The sequence below is a fragment of the Anomaloglossus baeobatrachus genome, chromosome 3 (genome assembly GCF_048569485.1).
Source record: "Anomaloglossus baeobatrachus isolate aAnoBae1 chromosome 3, aAnoBae1.hap1, whole genome shotgun sequence".
Classification (NCBI taxonomy): Eukaryota; Metazoa; Chordata; class Amphibia; order Anura; family Aromobatidae; genus Anomaloglossus; species Anomaloglossus baeobatrachus.
The window spans coordinates 325,781,130-325,803,567 of NC_134355.1; the positions used below are offsets into that span (position 1 = coordinate 325,781,130).

Here is a 22,438-nt window from a genome sequence, read left to right on the forward strand (position 1 = left end):
ACTATTCTCCTTAAGGAGACTTTGCAAGCCAGTCTGGCTGCCAGGTAAGGGGACTTATAGCTGCAATGCCCCTCTGGGAAATATTCAAATTGTCTCTCCAGTAAAGGAGACAAACTCTAGCACAGCGCCACCTATTGGAAGTAGCGATCCTAAAAGTCACAAGTGGATTTTCGACAATCCTTTGCAATATGACTCAGGATATATAAGCCAGATCAGAATCCCAATTTGCAGACACGGTGTTTCGGGGTGCTTGCCCCTCGTCAGTGCAAAGTATGGGGGTGTCTGATCTGGCTCATGAGAAAGCTATGTGGGGACCACGGGGGAACACTATTCTCCTTAAGGAGACTTTGCAAGCCAGTCTGGCTGCCAGGTAAGGGGACTTATAGCTGCAATGCCCCTAAAATTCCACGGGGGAACACTATTCTCCTTAAGGAGACTTTGCAAGCCAGTCTGGCTGCCAGGTAAGGGGACTTATAGCTGCAATGCCCCTCTGGGAAATATTCAAATTGTCTCTCCAGTAAAGGAGACAAACTCTAGCACAGCGCCACCTATTGGAAGTAGCGATCCTAAAAGTCACAAGTGGATTTTCGACAATCCTTTGCAATATGACTCAGGATATATAAGCCAGATCAGAATCCCAATTTGCAGACACGGTGTTTCGGGGTGCTTGCCCCTCGTCAGTGCAAAGTATGGGGGTGTCTGATCTGGCTCATGAGAAAGCTATGTGGGGACCACGGGGGAACACTATTCTCCTTAAGGAGACTTTGCAAGCCAGTCTGGCTGCCAGGTAAGGGGACTTATAGCTGCAATGCCCCTAAAATTCCACGGGGGAACACTATTCTCCTTAAGGAGACTTTGCAAGCCAGTCTGGCTGCCAGGTAAGGGGACTTATAGCTGCAATGCCCCTCTGGGAAATATTCAAATTGTCTCTCCAGTAAAGGAGACAAACTCTAGCACAGCGCCACCTATTGGAAGTAGCGATCCTAAAAGTCACAAGTGGATTTTCGACAATCCTTTGCAATATGACTCAGGATATATAAGCCAGATCAGAATCCCAATTTGCAGACACGGTGTTTCGGGGTGCTTGCCCCTCGTCAGTGCAAAGTATGGGGGTGTCTGATCTGGCTCATGAGAAAGCTATGTGGGGACCACGGGGGAACTGAAGTGTAATGTTTTATCTACTTTTCACCCTTAGCTCTCTCCCCTATTTGTGTATACGTATATCTACAGGCCCAGTGGGGACACTTTCCCAGGGCTATTTTCTCTGGCTTCCTAACATCACGTCGAACAAATATCCAGGCTATACAAACAGTCCTGACCGACTGGCAGCTGTATCCCATGCACGCCGCTGTTTCTGCTACTTGGTACAGCCCCTCATTAGCTGTAAACTTGAAATAGGATCCAAAACAATGAAACTCCTTCTTAACAAAAAAAAAAATATCTTTAATGGTCCCAGAATACACTGAAGAAAGATACAAAAAAAAAATAAAATATCGCAATGTTTCGACCAATGCAAGTCCTTTATCAAGCCATAAAAGGTATACATAACCACAATACAAAAAACTGCTTTATATAGGAGGTCTGAATGCCGGTCACTCCTATCAGCCCTCTCACAGGTCCAACCTCCATGGTCATGACAATACTAGATACAGAGAAAATCAAAAGTTAAAAACATACCATATTTTTTGGATTATAAGCCAATTTTCCTCCCAAAAATGTGGCAGGAGCATGAAAAATGCGTCTTAAATAGAGTTGAGCGGACTGTCAATAATCCGGGTCCGCCGGACTTTTACAGTTCGGGTCCGCTCAACACTAGTCTTAAACTCTGAATATAGTTTTCCGGGGGGAGGGGTCACAGGAGATAGGATCGATGCGGTGTGCTGTGGGCGCAGCTCTGTGCGGCTCGGCATGGGCAGATTCTGAAGATGACGGCGGTGAGTGCTTCAAATAATGGTGCCCAGAGTCGGTGCGTGTTCAGATGGAGCTCATGGCTCCAGCAACAGACTTCGGGAAAATGTCACCCGGAGGTGGCGCACGGGCAGATGAGATCATGGCTTGTCACTGAGCTGATAACTCAATCTGCGCACATGCCAACTCCGGCCGCCATTTCTCTGTAAACCCGTACCGCTGACATCTTTAGATTGGCCCGTGCCTCACCACCCGCAGCGAGCACCAGCACAGAGCAGTGCCCGCTGCCCCAGGACACAGCCACCGCCGCTCCCCGCAGTGAGTATCTGGGCCCTCCTCTGCACCGCCCGCAGCATCGCAGTACTCCTGCCTCCTGTGACCCCCGTTGCTACCCCTCCTTCCCAGTAAGACACCACCGGATTATAATGCAGACCCAATATTTTTTTTTTTACCTTTTTTTTTCTCTAAATTTGAGGGGCATCTTATAATCTGGTGCATCTTATAAAATAAAAAATATGGTATACAGAGAACATCACATAATACTGGCAAGTTGTTAAATATCATTTATATCACCTGTTAGCCTAAAATCTTCTCAAAATAGCCATATTAATATCAGATTGGCATAACTGAAAAACATACATTTTTATTTACTATTCACACATTACCATAAAGCCATGCCAGGTCCCTCGCTCAGGCCAATGGGGTACCTAGGTCACTTATTACTCCTATAATGTATTAGTCACCACACATTCAAACCTCTATATAAAGCACCATTTTTTGTATTGTAGTTATGTCCACTTGTTCATAGCATGATAAAGGCCTTGCTCTGGCCGAAACATTGCCTTTTTTGCACTTTTCTTTAGTGTATGCTGGGACCAAGTTAGAGAAGGAGTTTCGGTGACTTGAATCTTACGGTAATTAGTCCTGACATACTGGCAGGGACATCAATAGGCAAGACTTATTTTGTTATTTTCAAGCAATGCCTACAGTTTGGTCCGGAAATATTTGGACAGTGACAATCTTCACGATTTGGCCTTTGCATGCCGCTATTTTTTTTTATTTAAAATTAAACAACTGACATACAATTGAAGTGGAGACTTTCAGGTTTAATGAATAACAATATCTCATGAAATGATTAGGAATTGTAACCATTTTTCTACAAAGCCTCCTCATTTCAGGGGCTCAAAAGGAATTGGACAAATTTACTTTACCATAAAACGTTTATTTTGAATACTTTGTAGAGAATCCTTTACAGGTAATGACTGCCTGAAGTCTGGAAGCCATGGATGTCACCAAACGCTGGGTGTCCTCCTTTGTGATGCTTTGCCAGGGTTTAACTCCAGCTGACATCAGTTGTTGTCAGTTTGTGGGACTTTCTGCTTTAGGCTAAGTTCACATTTCCGTTGTTTTGCATCAGTCACATGCGTTGCTTGACGCATGTGACTGATGCGCTGTACAACGGATGACAAAGAAAGAATTTCATTGTCGGACTCCGTTGTGTGCTGGGGGCGGAGTTGAGGACGTCAGTGCCGCGGTCTGCATGGCTGGGGACAGGTGAGTGAGTGTGTGTGTGTGTGTGTGTGTGTCTACATGCGGAGAGCGCGAGGGGGCAGAGCGCGAGGGGGCAGAGCGCGAGGGGGCAGAGCGCGAGGGGGCAGAGCGCGAGGGGGCAGAGCGCGAGGGGGCAGAGCGCGAGGGGGCAGAGCGCGAGGGGGCAGAGCGCGAGGGGGCAGAGCGCGAGGGGGCAGAGCGCGAGGGGGCAGAGCGCGAGGGGGCAGAGCGCGAGGGGGCAGAGCGCGAGGGGGCAGAGCGCGAGGGGGCAGAGCGCGAGGGGGCAGAGCGCGAGGGGGCAGAGCGCGAGGGGGCAGAGCGCGAGGGGGCAGAGCGCGAGGGGGCAGAGCGCGAGGGGGCAGAGCGCGAGGGGGCAGAGCGCGAGGGGGCAGAGCGCGAGGGGGCAGAGCGCGAGGGGGGCAGAGCGCGAGGGGGCAGAGCGCGAGGGGCAGGCAGAGCGCGAGGGGGCAGGCAGAGCGCGAGGGGGCAGGCAGAGCGCGAGGGGGCAGGCAGAGCGCGAGGGGGCAGGCAGAGCGCGAGGGGGCAGGCAGAGCGCGAGGGGGCAGGCAGAGCGCGAGGGGGCAGGCAGAGCGCGAGGGGGCAGGCAGAGCGCGAGGGGGCAGGCAGAGCGCGAGGGGGCAGGCAGAGCGCGAGGGGGCAGGCAGAGCGCGAGGGGGCAGGCAGAGCGCGAGGGGGCAGGCAGAGCGCGAGGGGGCAGGCAGAGCGCGAGGGGGCAGGCAGAGCGCGAGGGGGCAGGCAGAGCGCGAGGGGGCAGGCAGAGCGCGAGGGGGCAGGCAGAGCGCGAGGGGGCAGGCAGAGCGCGAGGGGGCAGGCAGAGCGCGAGGGGGCAGGCAGAGCGCGAGGGGGCAGGCAGAGCGCGAGGGGGCAGGCAGAGCGCGAGGGGGCAGGCAGAGCGCGAGGGGGCAGGCAGAGCGCGAGGGGGCAGGCAGAGCGCGAGGGGGCAGGCAGAGCGCGAGGGGGCAGGCAGAGCGCGAGGGGGCAGGCAGAGCGCGAGGGGGCAGGCAGAGCGCGAGGGGGCAGGCAGAGCGCGAGGGGGCAGGCAGAGCGCGAGGGGGCAGGCAGAGCGCGAGGGGGCAGGCAGAGCGCGAGGGGGCAGGCAGAGCGCGAGGGGGCAGGCAGAGCGCGAGGGGGCAGGCAGAGCGCGAGGGGGCAGGCAGAGCGCGAGGGGGGCAGGCAGAGCGCGAGGGGGGCAGGCAGAGCGCGAGGGGGCAGGCAGAGCGCGAGGGGGCAGGCAGAGCGCGAGGGGGCAGGCAGAGCGCGAGGGGGGCAGGCAGAGCGCGAGGGGGCAGGCAGAGCGCGAGGGGGGCAGGCAGAGCGCGAGGGGGGCAGGCAGAGCGCGAGGGGGCAGGCAGAGCGCGAGGGGGCAGGCAGAGCGCGAGGGGGCAGGCAGAGCGCGAGGGGGCAGGCAGAGCGCGAGGGGGCAGGCAGGAGCGCGAGGGGGCGGGCAGAGCGCGAGGGGGCAGAGCGCGAGGGGGCAGGCAGAGCGCGAGCGGGGCAGAGCGCGAGGGGGGCAGAGCGCGAGGGGGCAGAGCGCGAGAGGGGGCAGAGCGCGAGGGGGCAGAGCGCGAGGGGGCAGAGCGCGAGGGGGGCAGAGCGCGAGGGGGCAGAGCGCGAGGGGGCAGAGCGCGAGGGGGCAGAGCGCGAGGGGGCAGAGCGCGAGGGGGGCAGAGCGCGAGGGGGGGCAGAGCGCGAGGGGGGCAGAGCGCGAGGGGGGCAGAGCGCGAGGGGGGCAGAGCGCGAGGGGGGGCAGAGCGCGAGTGGGGGCAGAGCGCGAGGGGGGCAGAGCGCGAGGGGGGCAGAGCGCGAGGGGGGCAGAGCGCGAGGGGGGCAGAGCGCGAGGGGGGCAGAGCGCGAGGGGGGCAGAGCGCGAGGGGGGCAGAGCGCGAGGGGGGCAGAGCGCGAGGGGGGCAGAGCGCGAGGGGGGCAGAGCGCGAGGGGGCAGAGCGCGAGGGGGGCAGAGCGCGAGGGGGGGCAGAGCGCGAGGGGGGCAGAGCGCGAGGGGGGCAGAGCGCGAGGGGGGCAGAGCGCGAGGGGGGGCAGAGCGCGAGGGGGGCAGAGCGCGAGGGGGGCAGAGCGCGAGGGGGGCAGAGCGCGAGGGGGGCAGAGCGCGAGGGGGCAGAGCGCGAGGGGCAGAGCGCGAGGGGGCAGAGCGCGAGGGGGCAGAGCGCGAGGGGGCAGAGCGCGAGGGGGCAGAGCGCGAGGGGGCAGAGCGCGAGGGGGCAGAGCGCGAGGGGGCAGAGCGCGAGGGGGCAGAGCGCGAGGGGGCAGAGCGCGAGGGGGCAGAGCGCGAGGGGGCAGAGCGCGAGGGGGGCAGGAGCGCGAGGGGGCAGAGCGCGAGGGGGCAGAGCGCGAGGGGGCAGAGCGCGAGGGGGCAGAGCGCGAGGGGGCAGAGCGCGAGGGGGCAGAAGCGCGAGGGGGCAGAGCGCGAGGGGGCAGAGCGCGAGGGGGCAGAGCGCGAGGGGGGCCGTGGAGCTGAGAACGTAAGTGCCGTGGGGGACTGCAGGGCTGGGGACAAGTGTGTGTGTGTATATACACACATGCGGAGTGCGGGAGGGGGCGGAGCCGAGTGGGGAAGTGTCGGTCTCCTTGCACACTGTATCCAGGGTAAATATCGGGTAAAAGCAAAGCACTTTTTGCTTGGGTTACCCGATATTTATCTTGGATACCAGCTTAGCGCTGGCTCCCTGCACCCGTAACCACTGTAAATATCGGGTAACTAACCAAAGCGCATTGCTTGGTTACCCGATGTTTATCCTGGTTACGGGGGGCAGGGAGCCAGAGAGAGCATGCGCAGCAAAATCCTACGGATCGCGCTGCTCAAAAAACGTTATAGGCTGCGTTGCTCCGCCCGGCGGTCAGTTAAAAAACGACTGACCGCGACGCAGCGGATGCAACGCAGCATCATCAGTCGCAATCTGTCACTAATAGAAGTCTATGGGGAAAAACAGGATTCCTGCAAAATATTTTGCAGGATACCATAATTCCTCAAGGCGACAGATTGTGACTGATGCAAAACAACGGAAGTGTGAACTTAGCCTTATAGGGAATCTGTCAGTAGGGTTTTGATACCTTATCTGAGAGAAGCATGATGTAGGCAAAGAGACTATAAATACAATGGTGCATAACTTTGTTTAGTGGGTGCAGCAGTTGTGACAGAGATTTTAGATTTAACAATGCAGCAAGCCTGACAAAGCTGTACCTGCGCACCTTAGGCTCTCAATGTCCAATATCTATGGACAGTGAGGTGCTACTTAAAGCAGGAGGAGTGTCAAACTAGCTGACTTCTAACTGAGCTAGTCCAGCATTGATAATATCCTGAGGTTAAAAGACACATTACAGGTAAACATCACAGTGTGATGAGACATATCACTGAAATCTGTGTGTTAACCCCTACAACGTGCTGTCTTCAGATTACATAGAAAAAACCTGCTGACAGATTCCCTTTAAGTTTTGTCTTAAGCATGTGAAATGCATGCTCAATGGAGTTGACATCTCGTGATTAACTTGGCAATTGCAGAATATTTTAATTTTTTTGCCTTGAACTCCTGGGATGTTTTCGCCGTGTGATTTGGGTCATTGTCCATCTGTACTGTGAAGCGCCGTCCACTCAACCTTGCTGCATTTGGTTGAATCTGAGCAGAAAATATATAGCCTGGCACACATCAGAATTCATCAGTCTGTTTCTATCTTAAGTCACATCATCAAAAACCACTAGTTACCCAGATCCATTGGAATAGATGCATGGACATGCCATCACACTGCTCCACCATGTGATACAGAGGATGTAATGTGCTTTGGAACATGAGCCATTCCAAGCCTTGTCCATACGTTCCTCTTCACATCATTGTGGTACAGATTGATCTTCGTTTCATCTACCCAAAGAATGCTTCTTCAGAACTGGGCTCATTTATTTAGCAGGTTATAGGCAAAGTCTAATCTGTTTTTTCTATTTTTAATGACTGATGACGTACTCTTACGCCATTGGTTGTTTCCCCCAGGTTACCTTGGGCTGCGGGAGCGAGTCCGCAATAATCCCACACGTCTGCTGATCTGATCAGCAACAGTTTCCAAATGCAAATGCCACACCTAAAATCAGCTCTAGACCTTATACCCGCTTAACTGATAATAGATTAATGAAGGAATAGCGCATGCTGCCCATTTAAGAGCTTTTGAAGTCCTGTCCAATTACCGTATTTTTCGCTTTATAAGACGCACTTTTCCTCCCAAACATTTGAGAGGAAAGAAGGGAATTTTGTTTACTTACCGTAAATTCCATTTCTTCTAGCTCCAATTGGGAGACCCAGACAATTGGGTTGTATAGCTATGCCTCGGGAGGCCACACAAAGTATTTACACTAAAAGTGTAAAGCCCCTCCCCTTCTGCCTATACACCCCCCGTGCTCCCACGGGCTCCTCAGTTTTGGTGCAAAAGCAAGAAGGAGGAAAAAATTATAAACTGGTTTAAAGTAAATTCATTCCGAAGGAATATCGGAGAACTGAAACCATTCAACATGAACAACATGTGTACACAAAAAAACAGGGGCGGGTGCTGGGTCTCCCAATTGGAGCTAGAAGAAAAGGAATTTACGGTAAGTAAACAAAATTCCTTCTTCTTTGTCGCTCCATTGGGAGACCCAGACAATTGGGACGTCCAAAAGCAGTCCCTGGGTGGGTAAATAATACCTCATAATAGAGCCGTAACGGCTCCGTCCTACAGGTGGGCAACCGCCGCCTGAAGGACTCGCCTACCTAGGCTGGCATCTGCCGAAGCATAGGTATGCACCTGATAGTGTTTCGTGAAAGTGTGCAGGCTCGACCAGGTAGCTGCCTGACACACCTGCTGAGCCGTAGCCTGGTGCCGCAAGGCCCAGGACGCTCCCACGGCCCTGGTAGAATGGGCCTTCAGCCCTGAGGGAACCGGAAGCCCCGAGGAACGATAAGCTTCGAGAATTGGTTCCTTGATCCACCAAGCCAGGGTTGATTTGGAAGCTTGTGTCCCTTTACGCTGGCCAGCGACAAGGACAAAGAGTGCATCCGAGCGGCGCAGGGGCGCCGTACGAGAAATGTAGATTCTGAGTGCTCTCACCAGATCTAACAAGTGCAAATCCTTTTCACATTGGTGAACTGGATGAGGACAAAAAGAGGGTAAGGAGATATCCTGATTGAGATGAAAGGGGGATACCACCTTAGGGAGAAATTCCGGAACCGGAAGCAGAACCACCTTGTCCTGGTGAAACACCAGGAAAGGAGCTTTGCATGACAACGCTGCTAGCTCAGACACTCTCCGAAGTGAAGTGACTGCTACTAGGAAAACCACTTTCTGCGAGAGGCGTGCGAGAGAAATATCCCTCATTGGCTCGAACGGTGGTTTCTGAAGAACCATCAGCACCCTGTTCAGATCCCAGGGTTCTAACGGACGCTTGTAAGGAGGGACGATGTGACAAACCCCCTGCAGGAACGTGTGTACCTGTGGAAGTCTGGCCAGGCGCTTCTGAAAAAACACAGAAAGCGCTGAGACTTGTCCCTTAAGGGAGCCGAGCGACAAACCCTTTTCCAATCCGGATTCAAGAAAGGACAGAAAAGTGGGCAAGGCAAATGGCCAGGGAGAAAAACCCTGAGCAGAGCACCACGACAGGAATATTTTCCACGTCCTGTGGTAGATCTTGGCGGACGTTGGTTTCCTAGCCTGTCTCATAGTGGCAATGACCTCTTGAGATAATCCTGAAGACGCTAAGATCCAGGACTCAATGGCCACACAGTCAGGTTGAGGGCCGCAGAATTCAGATGGAAAAACGGCCCTTGAGACAGCAAGTCTGGTCGGTCTGGTAGTGCCCACGGTTGGCCGACCATGAGATGCCACAGATCCGGGTACCACGACCTCCTCGGCCAGTCTGGAGCGACGAGGATGGCGCGGCGGCAGTCGGCCCTGATCTTGCGTAACACTCTGGGCAACAGTGCCAGAGGAGGAAACACATAAGGGAGTTGAAACTGCGACCAATCCTGAACTAAGGCGTCTGCCGCCAGAGCTCTGTGATCGTGAGATCGTGCCATGAATGCCGTGACCTTGTTGTTGTGCCGGGACGCCATTAGATCGACGTCCGGCATCCCCCAGCGGCAACAGATCTCCTGAAACACGTCCGGGTGAAGGGACCATTCCCCTGCGTCCATGCCCTGGCGACTGAGAAAGTCTGCTTCCCAGTTTTCCACGCCCGGGATGTGAACTGCGGAGATGGTGGAGGCCGTGGCTTCCACCCACATCAAAATCCGCCGGACTTCCTGGAAGGCTTGCCGACTGCGTGTTCCGCCTTGGTGGTTGATGTAAGCCACCGCTGTGGAGTTGTCCGACTGAATTCGGATCTGCTTGCCTTCCAGCCACTGCTGGAACGCTTTTAGGGCAAGATACACTGCCCTGATCTCCAGAACATTGATCTGAAGTGAGGACTCTTGCTGAGTCCACGTACCCTGAGCCCTGTGGTGGAGAAAGACTGCTCCCCACCCTGACAGACTCGCGTCCGTCGTGACCACCGCCCAGGATGGGGGTAGGAAGGATTTCCCCTTCGATAATGAAGTGGGAAGAAGCCACCACCGAAGGGAAGCTTTGGTTGCCTGAGAGAGGGAGACGTTCCTGTCTAGGGACGTCGGCTTCCTGTCCCATTTGCGTAGGATGTCCCATTGAAGAGGACGCAGGTGAAACTGCGCGAAAGGGACTGCCTCCATTGCTGCCACCATCTTCCCCAGGAAGTGCATGAGGCGCCTCAAGGGGTGTGACTGACCTTGAAGGAGAGATTGCAACCCTGTCTGCAGTGACCGCTGTTTGTTCAGCGGAAGCTTCACTATCGCTGAGAGAGTATGAAACTCCATGCCAAGATATGTCAGCGATTGGACCGGTGTCAGATTTGACTTTGGAAAATTGATGATCCACCCGAAACTCTGGAGAGTCTCTAGAGTAACGCTGAGGCTGTGTTGGCATGCCTCTTGAGAGGGTGCCTTGACCAGCAGATCGTCTAAGTAAGGTATCACCGAGTGACCCTGAGAGTGGAGGACCGCAACTACCGTAGCCATGACCTTGGTGAAAACCCGTGGGGCTGTCGCCAGGCCGAACGGCAGTGCCGCGAACTGAAGGTGTTCGTCTCCTATGGCGAAGCGCAGGAAGCGCTGATGCTCTGGAGCAATCGGTACGTGGAGATAAGCATCTTTGATATCGATCGATGCAAGGAAATCTCCTTGGGACATTGAGGCGATGACGGAGCGGAGAGATTCCATCCGGAACCGCCTGGTCTTTACATGTTTGTTGAGCAGTTTTAGGTCCAGGACAGGACGGAAAGACCCGTCCTTCTTTGGAACCACAAACAGGTTGGAGTAAAAACCGTGACCCTGTTGCTGAAGAGGAACCGGGACCACCACTCCTTCTGCCTTCAGAGTGCCCACCGCCGGCAGAAGAGCATCGGCTCGCTCGGGAGGCGGAGATGTTCTGAAGAATCGAGTCGGAGGACGAGAGCTGAACTCTATCCTGTAACCGTGAGAGAAAATGTCTCTCACCCAACGGTCTTTTACCTGTGGCAGCCAGGTGTCGCAAAAGCGGGAGAGCCTGCCACCGACCGAGGATGCGGTTTGAGGAGGCCGTAAGTCATGAGGAAGCCGCCTTGGAAGCGGCACCTCCGGCGGTCTTTTTAGGGCGGGACTTAGACCGCCATGAATCGGAGTTCCTCTGATCCTTCTGAGGCCTTTTGGACGAGGAGAATTGGGACCTGCCCGCACCCCGAAAGGACCGAAACCTCGACTGTCCCCTCCTCTGTTGGGGTGTGTTTGGTTTGGCCTGGGGTAAGGATGTTTCCTTTCCCTTGGATTGTTTGATGATTTCATCCAATCTCTCACCAAACAAACGGTCGCCAGAAAATGGCAAACTGGTTAAGCACTTTTTGGAAGCAGAATCTGCCTTCCATTCCCGTAGCCACAAGGCCCTGCGTATTGCCACCGAATTGTCGGCTGCAACCGCCGTACGGCTCGCAGAGTCCAGGACAGCATTAATAGCGTAGGACGCAAATGCCGACGTTTGAGAGGTTATGGACGCCACCTGCGGCGCAGACGTACGTGTGAGTGCGTCAATTTGCGCTTGACCCGCTGAGATAGCTTGGAGTGCCCATACGGCTGCGAATGCTGGAGCAAAAGACGCGCCGATAGCTTCATAGATGGATTTCAACCAGAGCTCCATCTGTCTGTCAGTGGCATCCTTGAGTGAAGCCCCATCTTCAACTGCAACTATGGATCTAGCCGCCAGTCTGGAGATTGGAGGATCCACCTTGGGACACGGAGTCCAGCCCTTGACCACGTCAGGGGGGAAGGGATAACGTGTATCCTTAAGGCGCTTGGAAAAACGCTTATCTGGACAAGCTCGGTGTTTCTGGACTGCCTCTCTGAAGTCAGAGTGGTCCCGAAACATACTCGTTGTACGCTTGGGAAACCTGAAACGGAATTTCTCCTGCTGAGAAGCTGACTCCTCTACTGGAGGAGCTGAGGGAGAAATATCCAACATTTGATTGATGGACGCGATAAGATCATTCACTATGGCGTCCCCATCAGGAGTATCAAGGTTGAGAGCGGCCTCAGGATCAGAATCCTGATCAGCTACCTCCGCTTCATCATACAGAGAGTCCTCCCGCTGAGACCCTGAACAATGTGATGATGTCGAGGGAATTTCCCAGCGAGCTCGCTTAGGCGGTCTGGGGCTGCGGTCCGTGTCAGAGACCTCACCCTGGGATCTATGAGACACCCCGGGAGGACATTGTTGTTCCAACTGAGGGGGACCAGGGAGCAAGATTCCACAGTGCCCATGGTCTGAGATACCGGTCTGGACTGCAAGGCTTCTAATATCTTAGCCATAGTCTCAGAAAGTCTTTCAGTAAAAACTGCAAACTCCGTCCCTGTCACCTGGACAGTGTTAGCAGGTGGTTCCCCCTGGGCCACCCTTAGCAGAGGCTCCGGCTGAGTAAGTGCCACAGGGGCCGAGCATTGCACACAATGAGGGTCAGTGGAACCTGCCGGCAGTATAGCCGTACATGCGGCGCAGGCAGCATAGTAAGCCTGTGCTTTGGCACCCTTGCTTCTTGTGGACGACATGCTGTTGTCTCCTCTGAGCAATCCAGGAGGGTATATAGCCAAAAATCAACCGTGCACCATACAGTGTAAAGTATAGCCTATAAACATATAACTATAAGTACACTTCTGCACTAGTGGGGCCAGCACCTCAGGTGCTGCTTACCGCCCGCTCAAAGCGGTTGTGTGGTCACCAGAATCCCTGCCTGGGTCTCCCCGAGCTTGTCTCCCCTCTCCAGCGTCAGAAGAGCTGACAGGAATGGCTGCCGGCGTCCTGAGGAGAGGAGGGGGCCGTGGGCGTGCCCTAGAAAGTGCGGGAATCTGGTGCCCCACTGTGCACAGTGAGGGGGGTGGAGTATGCAAAGCATGTTCCAGCCCCAGTGCTGACGTCCTATACAGCGTCCCGCCCTTCCCCTGACTGGCAGGTCTGGGGGCGGGAAAAGAGTGAGACTAGGCCGCAAAAGCCGGGGACTAAAGTTATAAGCGCGGCCGGCGTATAAGCGCGGTCGGCGCGGTAGTCCCCGGCGTACTAACATTCCCAGTCGCGCTGCAGTGTGAAATGGCAGCGCGCGGTCAGCGCGGTAGTCCCCAGTAAACTAACACACCCAGCCACGCTGCAGTGTGTGATAGCACAAGCGCGGTCAGCGCTGCAGTCCCCGGCGCACTAACACACCCAGCAATGCTGGAGTGTTTCTGTGCGCGGTCCCCACGGGGACACAGAGTACCTCAAAGTAGCAGGGCCTTGTCCCTGACGATACTCGGCTCCTTATCCAGCAGAGTCCCCAGGGGCTGTGGATGGAGCACGATCTCAGTGCCTGGAGACCGATTAGGATCCCACTTCACCCAGAGCCCTAAAGGGGATGGGGAAGGAAAACAGCATGTGGGCTCCAGCCTCCGTACCCGCAATGGATACCTCAACCTTAACAACACCGCCGACAAGAGTGGGGTGAGAAGGGAGCATGCTGGGGCCCTGTTATGGGCCCTTTTTTCTTCCATCCGACATAGTCAGCAGCTGCTGCTGACTAAGATGTGGAGCTATGCGTGGATGTCTGCCTCCTTCGCACAAAGCATGAAAACTGAGGAGCCCGTGGGAGCACGGGGGGTGTATAGGCAGAAGGGGAGGGGCTTTACACTTTTAGTGTAAATACTTTGTGTGGCCTCCGAAGGCATAGCTATACAACCCAATTGTCTGGGTCTCCCAATGGAGCGACAAAGAAATGGGGGGTGCGTCTTATAAAGCGAATATAGCGGTACCTGGGGGTCCTGTCTGTGCGGTGATCGGGCGGCCGAGTGCCTGTGGCTGCGTGCAAGCGGCCGGGTACCTGTGCTTGCGTGCGGTGGCAGCTGGGTACCGTGGCTGTGAGCGGCCGGCAGTCGGGTGCTGTGTGCGGCCGGCGGCCGGGTGCTGTGTGCAGGCGGCGGTCGGCGGCCGGGTGCTGTGTGCAGGCGGCGGTCGGCGGCTGTGTGCGGGCGGCGGCCGGGTGCTGTGTGCGGGCGGCGGCCGGGTGCTGTGTGCGGGCGGCGGCCGGGTGCTGTGTGCGGGCGGCGGCCGGGTGCTGTGTGCGGGCGGCGGCCGGGTGCTGTGTGCGGGCGGCGGCCGGCTGCTGTGTGCTGGCGGCGGCCGGCGGCTGTGTGCTGGCGGCGGCCGGGTGCTGGCGGCGGGCGGCGGCCGGGTGCTGGCGGCGGGCGGCGGCCGGGTGCTGGCGGCGGGCGGCGGCCGGGTGCTGGCGGCGGGCGGCGGCCGGGTGCTGGCGGCGGGCGGCGGCCGGGTGCTGGCGGCGGCCGGGTGCCGTGTGCGGGCGGCGGCCGGGTGCCGTGTGCGGGCGGCGGCCGGGTGCCGTGTGCGGGCGGCGGCCGGGTGCCGTGTGCGGGCGGCGGCCGGGTGCCGTGTGCGGGCGGCGGCCGGCGGCTGTGTGCGGGCGGCGGTCGGCGGCTGTGTGCGGGCGGCGGTCGGCGGCTGTGTGCGGGCGGCGGTCGGCGGCTGTGTGCGGGCGGCGGCCGGGTGCTGTGTGCGGGCGGCGGCCGGGTGCTGTGTGCGGGCGGCGGCCGGCGGCTGTGTGCAGGCGGCGGCCGGCGGCTGTGTGCAGGCGGCGGCCGGCGGCTGTGTGCTGTGTGCAGGCGGCGGCCGTCGGCTGTGTGCTGTGTGCAGGCGGCGGTCGGCGGCTGTGTGCTGTGTGCAGGCGGCGGTCGGCGGCTGTGTGCAGGCGGCGGTCGGCGGCTGTGTGCTGTGTGCAGGCGGCGGTCGGCGGCTGTGTGCGGGCGGCGGTCGGCGGCTGTGTGCGGGCAGCGGCCGGGTGCTGTGTGCGGGCAGCGGCCGGGTGCTGTGTGCGGGCAGCGGCCGGGTGCTGTGTGCGGGCAGCGGCCGGGTGCTGTGTGCGGGCAGCGGCCGGGTGCTGTGTGCGGGCAGCGGCCGGGTGCTGTGTGCGGGCAGCGGCCGGGTGCTGTGTGCGGGCAGCGGCCGGGTGCTGTGTGCGGGCAGCGGCCGGGTGCTGTGTGCGGGCAGTGGCCAGGTGCTGTGTGCGGGCAGCAGCCGGGTGCCTGTGCGGGCGGCAAATGGCTGCCGCCCGCACGCAAGCACAGGTACCCGGCCGCTTGCACGCAGGGTGGGCGGCCAGCTTGCTGGCTGCCACTCTGTGCTTGCGGGGCGGGCGTCTGTGCAGCAACTTACCCAGTTTGTCCGCGGTCCCAGTTTCAAATGATGGCAGCGGGCGCGTACGCAGATTGAGCCCTTGGATGAGAGCTCCATCGGCGCAGGCGCCATTATTTAAACCGGATCCGCGGACACTGGGACACTCACTGCAGCGGCCTGCTGCATGACTCACCCGCCGTCGCCGACGCTGCTGCTGCCGCCACCACCACCACGGGCCCCGCGGCTCCTACCACCATGGATCCCCCAGCTCCTGCCACCTCGGACGCCGCTGCCACTGACCCGCCGTGCCTGCCAGCAAATCCGCTGCCTCCTGTGACACCGCTTCACCACCACTGCTGCGCCCCTCCGGTAAGAGAACACCGGATTATAAGATGGACCCCATTTTTCTTTATTTTTACCTTTTTTTATGTCTAAGTTTGGGGTGCGTCTTATAATCCGGTGCGTCTTATAAAGCGAAAAATACGGTACTTTCAGTCCCTTGAAAAAGAGGCAGCTACATATTAAAGAACTGTAATTCATAAACCCTTACTCCAATTAGCATGTGAATACCCACAAATTAACGACGCCGAGTTTGTCTGCACTTTAAGTGCATATTGATTATGTAACTGGACTGAATGTGTTTTGATAATCAGCTAAAATACCAAAACTGGTGTCATTGTCCAATTAGATCAGGATTTAGCTCTATTTGTGCCCATTTTTTATTTATTTTTTCTAAATTGGTAACCCCTTCCATTTTCCAGCATACAGTGGTATTTTTGCATTTATTTTCCGCTTTTATTAAGTGACCGGCTCATATTATTTAGGGGTTTTGCAGATAAGTGTGAAATGATTGCTTTTATTTGTATTCTTTATGTTTAACACTTGTTTTGTTCTTTACTACGAAGGCTCTTTATGCTCGTCAGATGTCAGAAGAAGTGCAGAGCACAGGAATGAGCACATGGGGAGGCGAGATTTTGCTGGCTGCACATTTTAATGGAACACATCAAGTCTCAGTGGATTGCTGTGATAATTGTGATCGCGCTCAACAGGATTCATTCTATTCTGGGGTAGGGACTCCCTACTGGTTAGACAGATAGCAAACCTTTCAGACATTGTAAGAGAAGTATGCCCTTTAATGACCTGCTTTCTTCCACTAGGATGTCAAAAAGGGAAAAGACTGAAAACAATTTACTTTATTGTTTGATGCTAAAAAAAGTTTAGAAATGGTGTTAGATTGAAGTAGATTGTATATAATGTGTTAATAGTACTCGATTTTTTATATTTTACCATGTCAAAACAGACTAGACCATCTGTGTTTCATAAAACCTAAGATTACTCACCAGCATTATATATATTTTAGTATAACCCCCCTCCCTGACTTAGTATGATGTGAAATCTATGTATGGGGGCTGCACACGAATTATGGCATTGGGTGGTTATATACTGGATTAATATGCTGGCACTGCACAAGTGTATTTATGTGGGGCCAAGGGGACTTGTTATCGGTAGGGATTTAATGGCGTTCCCATAGGCTGCTTGTGCATCACATCCATTTCTTGCCCTCCTTATTATAGGATTAGAGATTTGTAATTGACAGTTTTGAGCCATCGTTTTTAAGAATATTTGGAAAACAATTTTTTGGATTATGTTTCTTCGATAATACATAGTACAAAAATCCATTGGAGTCTGTACAGGAATATACTCGATTCTGATGAGTAATTATAGGTTGAAGTGATAATTTAGGTGCTATGTAGATGATATTTTATTATTCTTTGCAGTTTTGAGGCTAATTGTCCAGTGTTGGTATTTATTTCTGTTTCACAGATGGATCATACTTCGGATTTCCAGCCACTTTTACACAAAATTCAACTGTTAAATCGGCACAAAATGCAAATGTAGCAATATATTTGCAATGGTAACATTACCTTTGTATGCCCGGACCAAACATGAATTTGTTTCTTGGGAAGATAACATTTTTCAGGCAGTTCAGTAGAACGCAAGTTAACATCAACATCTTGAGGAATATGTAAATACGACCGGCCTTGGTAGTCATACATTTCCTTAACTAAAAGATAAAAATAAAAAAAGGTTATATAATTTCTATCTATCTATAAAAATATATACACTGTGTATATCTATACACATCCATTAATGTACTGCTATGTTTGCATATTGAAGAAAAAAAAAAAAAATATATATATATATATATATAGATATAGATATATATATATATATGTACTGTATGTACATCTGTGTATATAATATATGTATATATATATTATATATACACACACACACACACACACACGTATACACATTTTATATAAAATATATATATATATATATATATATATATATATATATATATATATATATATATATATATATATATATATATATATATATATATATATACATATACATACATACATACATACATACATACATACACACATATACATATATATACACACACACACACCAGTAGGCTAAGAAATTGACTTGAAAACAAGAATTGGATTCATCGAGTTCTAAAGGAGAGTGCGGTAATCATGTGTTGTGATATTTGAAGTCATTGTGCAAGTTGAGCTGTGACGAACACAGCATTCACATGAAACATTTCATGGCAGCAACAGGAGTCATTATCTGACCCCACACTATCATGGCAACCCTTTGCCACCCTATGATCGTGTCACAGGGCTAATGCATTAGTGCGATCTAAGAGGTTAACAGGTGTAGGTGGATCTCAGATCCACCAATGCCTGTTAGACGCACAGGTCTACTGATCAGTTCAGCAAAATGGTGGCGGTGACTGGTAGGAGGAGACTTAGGACGTATATATACATGTCCTAGTTTGTGAAGGTGTTAATATTTGGTTGCACACCCTTTGTAATAAATAACTGCAATCAATTGCTTCCAATAACCATCAACAAGCTTCTTACACCTCTCGACTGGAATTTTGGACCACTACTCTTTTGCAAACTGCTCTAGAAGAGTGTTTCTCCCAACAGCAATTTTAAGATCTCTCCACAGGTGTCTAATAAAATTTAGATCTGAATTCATTGCTGGCCACCATGTCATCCATTCCTGAGTGCTTCTTGAAGTATATTTGGGGTTCATTGTCCAGATGAAACACCCATGACCTAGGATGCAAACCCAGCTTTCTGACATTGGGCACTTCACTGCAATCTAAAATCCTTTGGTAATCTTCAGATTTCATGAGTCCTTGCACAAGTAAAAGGCACCCAGTGCCAGAGGCAGCAAAATAACCCTAAATCATCTTTGATCCTCCACCATATGTAACTGTAGTGTTCTTTTCTTTGTAGGTTTCATTCTGTTTTCGGTAAACAGTAGAATGATGTGCTTTTCCAAATATATCCAAAGAAATCCAGCGTCCAAAGGGCTTCTTAAAAAGGGTATAAACTTTAATCCAAAACTATTAAAAGCATCGCATAAAAAAAATTGTATGACACCAGGTACAAAACACAGAAAACACCAAATGCTAACAGAAGACATGTTTCAGACTGTGTCCTTATTCACTGCATCGGTATAACACATGGAGTTATGCCTCATGTCCTATCCAGCCCCTAAATCCAATGAAAAAAACAAATAATGCCAATATACAATATTTTCGCATCAGCATATTTTGGCATGTATTATACCGATGCAATGAATAAGGACACCTAGTCCGAAACATGTCTGCTGCTAGCATTTGATATTTTTTTCTGCTTTTTACCTGGTGTCATACAATTTTTTTCCATTCAATGCTTTTAATACTTTTGGATTCAAAGTTTACACTCTTGAGAAGCCCTTTGGACGCTGGATTTCATTGAATGTTTTTCCTCCCTTGCTGGATTGTGCACATTAACCATCTGTGCTGTCTGGACTTCAAAGACTGGTGAGATGACTTTTTCCTTTCTTTTACCAAAAATCTCTATCTTGGCCTCATCTGTCTACAAGATGTTTTCCTAGAAGGATTTTGGCCTAGTCACGTACATTTTGTCAAAGTGCAGTCTAGGTTTTTTATGTCTCTGTGTCAGCAGTGGGGTCCTCATGGGTCTCCTGCCATAGCGTTTCATTTCATTCAAATGTTGACAAATAGTTTGCACTGACACTGACGCACCCTGAGCCTGCAGGACAGCTTGAATTTCTTTGGAACTTGATTTCGGTGCTTATCCACCATCCAGACTATCCTACGTTGCAACCTTTCATCAAACTTTTCTCTGCTATACAAATGCAGGGAAATTAGCTACAGTGCTATGGGTTGTAAAGTTCATGATTATGTCGTACACTGTGGACAAAGGAACATTAAGATTTCTGGAGATGGACTTGTAACCTTCAGATAGTTGATATTTTTCAACAAATTTTGGTTCTCCAGTCCTCACACAGTTCTTTTCTCCTCTTTCTGTTCTCCATGCTTAGTGTGGCACACACAATGCAAAGATTGAGTCAACTTCTCTTTTTATCTGGGTTCAGGTGTGATTTTCTTATTGCTCACACCAGTTACTTGCCACAGGTGAGTTTGAACGATCATCACATGCTTGAAACACAGTTGTTTACCCATAATTTTGAAAAGGTGGCAATAATTTTGTCGGGCCCATTTTTTATGTGAAATTATGTTCAATTTTCCTTTTTTCCCCTCTTTTTTGTGTTGTTCCAATACACACAAAGGAAATAATCATATAACAGTGTAATTGTAATAATTTTATGGGAGAAAAACTGCATTTTCTGGAACAATTTGAAAGGGTGCCAATACTTTCGAGCATAACTGTATATAAAGGTATCAATGTAATCCTGCCTGCGATAGATATATGAATGCTGAAAAGTGAGCGCTACAAAGCAAGATGTACCGTGAAACTCAGGGGCCAGAGTGATTTTAAGTTTTGTGGCGTTTTTGCTTTTAAATTATGGGTCATGGCAAAGAAAACAACACACACACACAGAGACACACACACACACACACACACACACACACACTTTTGTCTCCTGAGACTTTTCAAACAATGGATAATCTAATTAAACTGTGGATGACTTAACATACGTTAAAAGGAATCTGTCACCAGGTTTTTGTCACCTAATCTGAGAGCAGCATAATGTACAGAGACCCTGATTCAGGCGATGTGTCACTTACTGGCCTAGTTGGTGTAATTTTGATAAGAGTGATTTTATCACCTAGAAGAAGACTTTTAAACATGTTGCCATGTAGTCCAACAATGCCCTCACCACTGATTGGCAGCTTCTGCTGATACACGGTGTGCACAACTGCCAATCAGTGGTGAGAGTGGGACTATACAGAGCTCAGCTTTCAGAGAAAAAGAAAAAAAAAAGTGATTTTCTAAAAACTACAGCAACTAACAAACTAAGATATATATTGTAATGCCGGGGCCACACGGGGCACTAGTGCGATCCTTGCATGACACTCTGCTTGCGCTGGCAGCACAGCAGGAGCAGAGTGTCATGCGAGTGTCACTGCGACTGAGGTCCGATCATGCGATCAGACCTCAGCTGTGGGGGACGGGCCATTACTGAGGAGGGGCGAGCCGGCACTGCGGAGGGGAGGGATTTATCTCCTTCTCTCCTCCGTTGCCGGCTATTGCCATTCTCGCTCTGCACTCGCAGTACACCGGTGTACTGCGAGTGCAGTGTGATTTTTCTCTCGCGCCATAGACTTGAATGGGTGCGAAAGAATCCAGGATAGCATTACAGTTGCAGCATGCTGCGATTGTTTTCTCGGTCTGATTAGGGCTGAGAAAATAATCACTCATGGGTGCTGGCACATAGGCTAATATTGGTCCGAGTGGAATGCGATGTTTTATCGCATTCCACTCGCTCCAATTTCCATGCCGTGTGGCTTAGGCCTTAGAATCAGGCTTTTTGCCACTACATCATGCTGCTCTCAGATAGCGTAGCATATACCTGGTGACAGATTCCCTTTACGTGATATCTAAAATCATGCTGGGCATAGCACACAACAATCTATATGGTTTCTAAGTAAAAGTAATGTTAGTCTGCACTGCTATATAGTCAGCACAGAATATATGGCAAGCTAATAAAAAGCACATAAGGAATCTGATGTTTTTCAGGTTATGAGTCAGTATACGAGGCGTTCAGCCAAAAGACATGTAAATTCCATGCATATAAGGCAGAAAGATATTTATAAGCAGAATTAGTGGTGAGTGCCGCAAATCTTTCTACATTACACTACAATCATATCCTTATTCAAATAGCAGTGCCATTTACTAATAAATTCAGGGTTTTATATTATCTAGCATGTTATGTAGCAAAAGGCTTCAGTGAAAACTAGAAAGGGAATATTTCTACATATGTTACCATGTAAAATGGTCTTCTCATCTGCGGGCTTATCATCCTCCTGTTTGCCTCTCTTCTGCCTTTTTGCCGTTATCTCATCAAGCTCTTTCTGCTCCTCCTAGAATCAAAGCAGTATACACATTAAATCAGTCGTGAAGTTTAATGTCAGTTTCTGTCATGCATACGTAAGGGTCAATATTACCTCAGATGGTTTGGCAACATCTTTCTCATCAATATATTTTGCCCAAGGACCCAAGAAGCCATCTATATCTGAAGCATCACTTCCTTTCATCTTTTTCCGCTTCTCCATTTTTTTCTGACCAGTCTCAAATACTGTTAAACCTAAAAAGGGACAAACAATGCGGTGAGCAAGGCAATAAACAATATAAAGCTAGGTGTGATGCTGGATGATGGTTTGTGACAAACTACAGTAACAGAGGATCCCATAATAGAGATGTCAATAAAGGTGTCATCACTTTTGAGTGCAGGTTTGATTAAAAAAAATTAAGATAAGAAATGTTGAGTCGCCTAAATAATCTTTAAATACATTACCTCAATATATGTTCTTACCTTGATTCTTCTCAGCATCATCAACCGAGCCAATATATTTTGTGGATGTTTCCTGAACATCCAGTGATGGATCAAGAGCATAGCCTGGAACAGAAAGTGAATATGATGCAATTATTATGTAAACTATGTAAATATCTATAATTGTAATAATGTTAAAGTCTCAATTCTAATAATACTGTATTGATAAAGAAGGGAATTTTGTTTACTTACCGTAAATTCCTTTTCTTCTAGCTCTAATTGGGAGACCCAGACAATTGGGTGTATAGGCTATGCCTCCGGAGGCCGCACAAAGTATTACACTTAAAAGTGTAAAGCCCCTCCCCTTCTGCCTATACACCCCCCGTGCTCCCACGGGCTC

At 51.7% G+C, this 22,438-nt stretch overlaps 1 protein-coding gene across 1 annotated transcript in view; it reads right to left on the reverse strand.

Moving 5' to 3' along the window:
- CDC40 (cell division cycle 40) overlaps window positions 1-22,438 on the reverse strand; it is a 102,040-nt gene that overhangs the window by 35,922 nt on the left and 43,680 nt on the right. The window contains exons 4-7 of the mRNA XM_075338345.1: window positions 22,081-22,164; window positions 21,713-21,852; window positions 21,532-21,628; window positions 17,127-17,266 (exon numbers count right to left, since the gene is read on the reverse strand). Coding sequence (XP_075194460.1) covers window positions 17,127-17,266; window positions 21,532-21,628; window positions 21,713-21,852; window positions 22,081-22,164 — 461 coding nt within the window. The remainder of the gene's footprint in view (window positions 1-17,126; window positions 17,267-21,531; window positions 21,629-21,712; window positions 21,853-22,080; window positions 22,165-22,438) is intronic.